The 1,649-nt window shown below is 57.6% G+C and overlaps 1 protein-coding gene across 1 annotated transcript; it reads left to right on the plus strand.

The window, feature by feature from the left end:
* Positions 1-345: 345 nt before the first annotated feature.
* Positions 346-1,095, plus strand: EMIHUDRAFT_253922 (hypothetical protein; the record flags this gene model as incomplete). The annotated part of the gene is made up of 2 exons (XM_005781925.1): positions 346-771; positions 874-1,095. 2 exons carry the CDS (start codon positions 346-348, stop codon positions 1,093-1,095), a joined length of 648 nt encoding a protein of 215 aa, XP_005781982.1.
* Between the last annotated feature and the right edge of the window lie 554 nt (positions 1,096-1,649).

A 1,649-nucleotide genomic window follows, 5' to 3' on the forward strand; every position in this document is an offset into this window, starting at 1 on the left:
TTCTGTTTTGTGTTGACTTGTGCTGTGAGAGAGGCTTGTATTTTTAGAATTTAAACACAACAACTCTCTCTCACAGCAGACAGGCTCGACACAGGTGCGAACTGGCGCGTGCTAGCACTATCACAGGCACACCTATTTTAAGAATTCTTTCTTTGGCCTCAGCCTCGGCATCGTTCGGCCCTCCTTCTTTCCCCTCCTCTCCCGGCGCTGGATCTCCTTTAGGTTGCCCCCAGAGGCACGCGCGACATCCGGGTACTTTCGGGCGTACGACAGCAGCTGCGCTTTCGCGAGCCCGCCTCTGGCGGAGGCGCCAACGTGGAGAGTGATCCGCTTCAGATTGGGCATATGCTTGAGGAGAGCCCCTTCTGTGACCGCTGCTTCTGGTCGGGCATGCGCCGCTTCTCGATCCCCATCACCGTGCCCGACGAGAATGGCGAGGTGATGATGTATAACGAGAAGGACTTTTCCTTGCCTACGCATTGCATCCTGCATGGCGACAACGGGGACATTTGGATCCCATGCTGCTGCAACCTGCCCACTCTCAAGACGTACACGTCCGACCGCACTTACGTCGGCAAGACAAAGTACGTCTGTGACGAGTACCTGTGCGTCCCGAAGCTGCGCACCTACGACGCCAACGACAACCCGATGTACATGATCCGCCCCGAGACATGCTGCGCCGGCTGCTGTCCCGTGTGCGGAACGGGTTGCGACAAGGGCTCCCAATGCTGCTACCTCCCCTTCTACATTCATGATCACAGCACTATGCAGGTTGCTGCTCACTAGCGTAGCAACCCACTAGGCCATCCCGTCCTACACTAGCGTACTAGTGAGGAGAGCATCTAACCCTCACGGCTAACATCGCCCGTGCAGATCGTGGCGGGCGCGCCGGGAGGAAAAGGCATGCCTGCGCAGATTCGCAACGTTTGGGCTGGCTTCAAGCGCGAGTGCTGCACAAGCGCGGACAACTTCTTTGTCGTCTTCCCGGAGGGCTCCTCGACGGCGCTCAAGGCGGCTCTGTTGGGCTCAACCGCCCTGCTGGACTTCACCGTGTTTGAGGAGAAGCAGGGCGGCTGTCTCATCGTGTCATGGTGAGGTCGATCAAGGCGGCCCTGCCTGGCTCAACCACGCCCTGCGCAGGACTTCACACCGTGATTTGAGGAGTCAGAAGCAGGGCGGGCTGACCGAAGATCGTATCATGTTCAGCACGACAGCAGCCACACAAGCTCTCTCGCGTCGTCCCCCCGTGGGGGCGTGTGTTTTTAGATTTTGTGTTTGCACGTGGCCCGGGCGGGTGGCGTCTGGCGATTCTTGGATCTACTCTACGGTATAGGGTATACGTCAGTAGACAGTAGTAGATGTATAGAGATGCACTAGATTGCTAATGTGTATCCTGTGTGTAGGGCGGGCAGACACCCCGCAGTGCACGCACGCAACTTAAACCTGAACGTCGACTCTGCATGTGCAAATGCGTGTCTGTATACAGTACGTACACGAGTAGCTAGTACTGCACAACCACAAAGGCCCAACACTCATGTATGAGAGCCGAGCCGAATAGGCGGCACAAAGAACAAGAATCGCGACGGGTCGCTACCCACTGGGACCGCTGCCGCCGACGAACCACTGCCTCGCTGTCCTCACCGCTCCGA

Source organism: Emiliania huxleyi (assembly GCF_000372725.1).
Source record: "Emiliania huxleyi CCMP1516 chromosome Unknown EMIHUscaffold_1971, whole genome shotgun sequence".
Taxonomy (NCBI): Eukaryota; Haptophyta; order Isochrysidales; family Noelaerhabdaceae; genus Emiliania; species Emiliania huxleyi.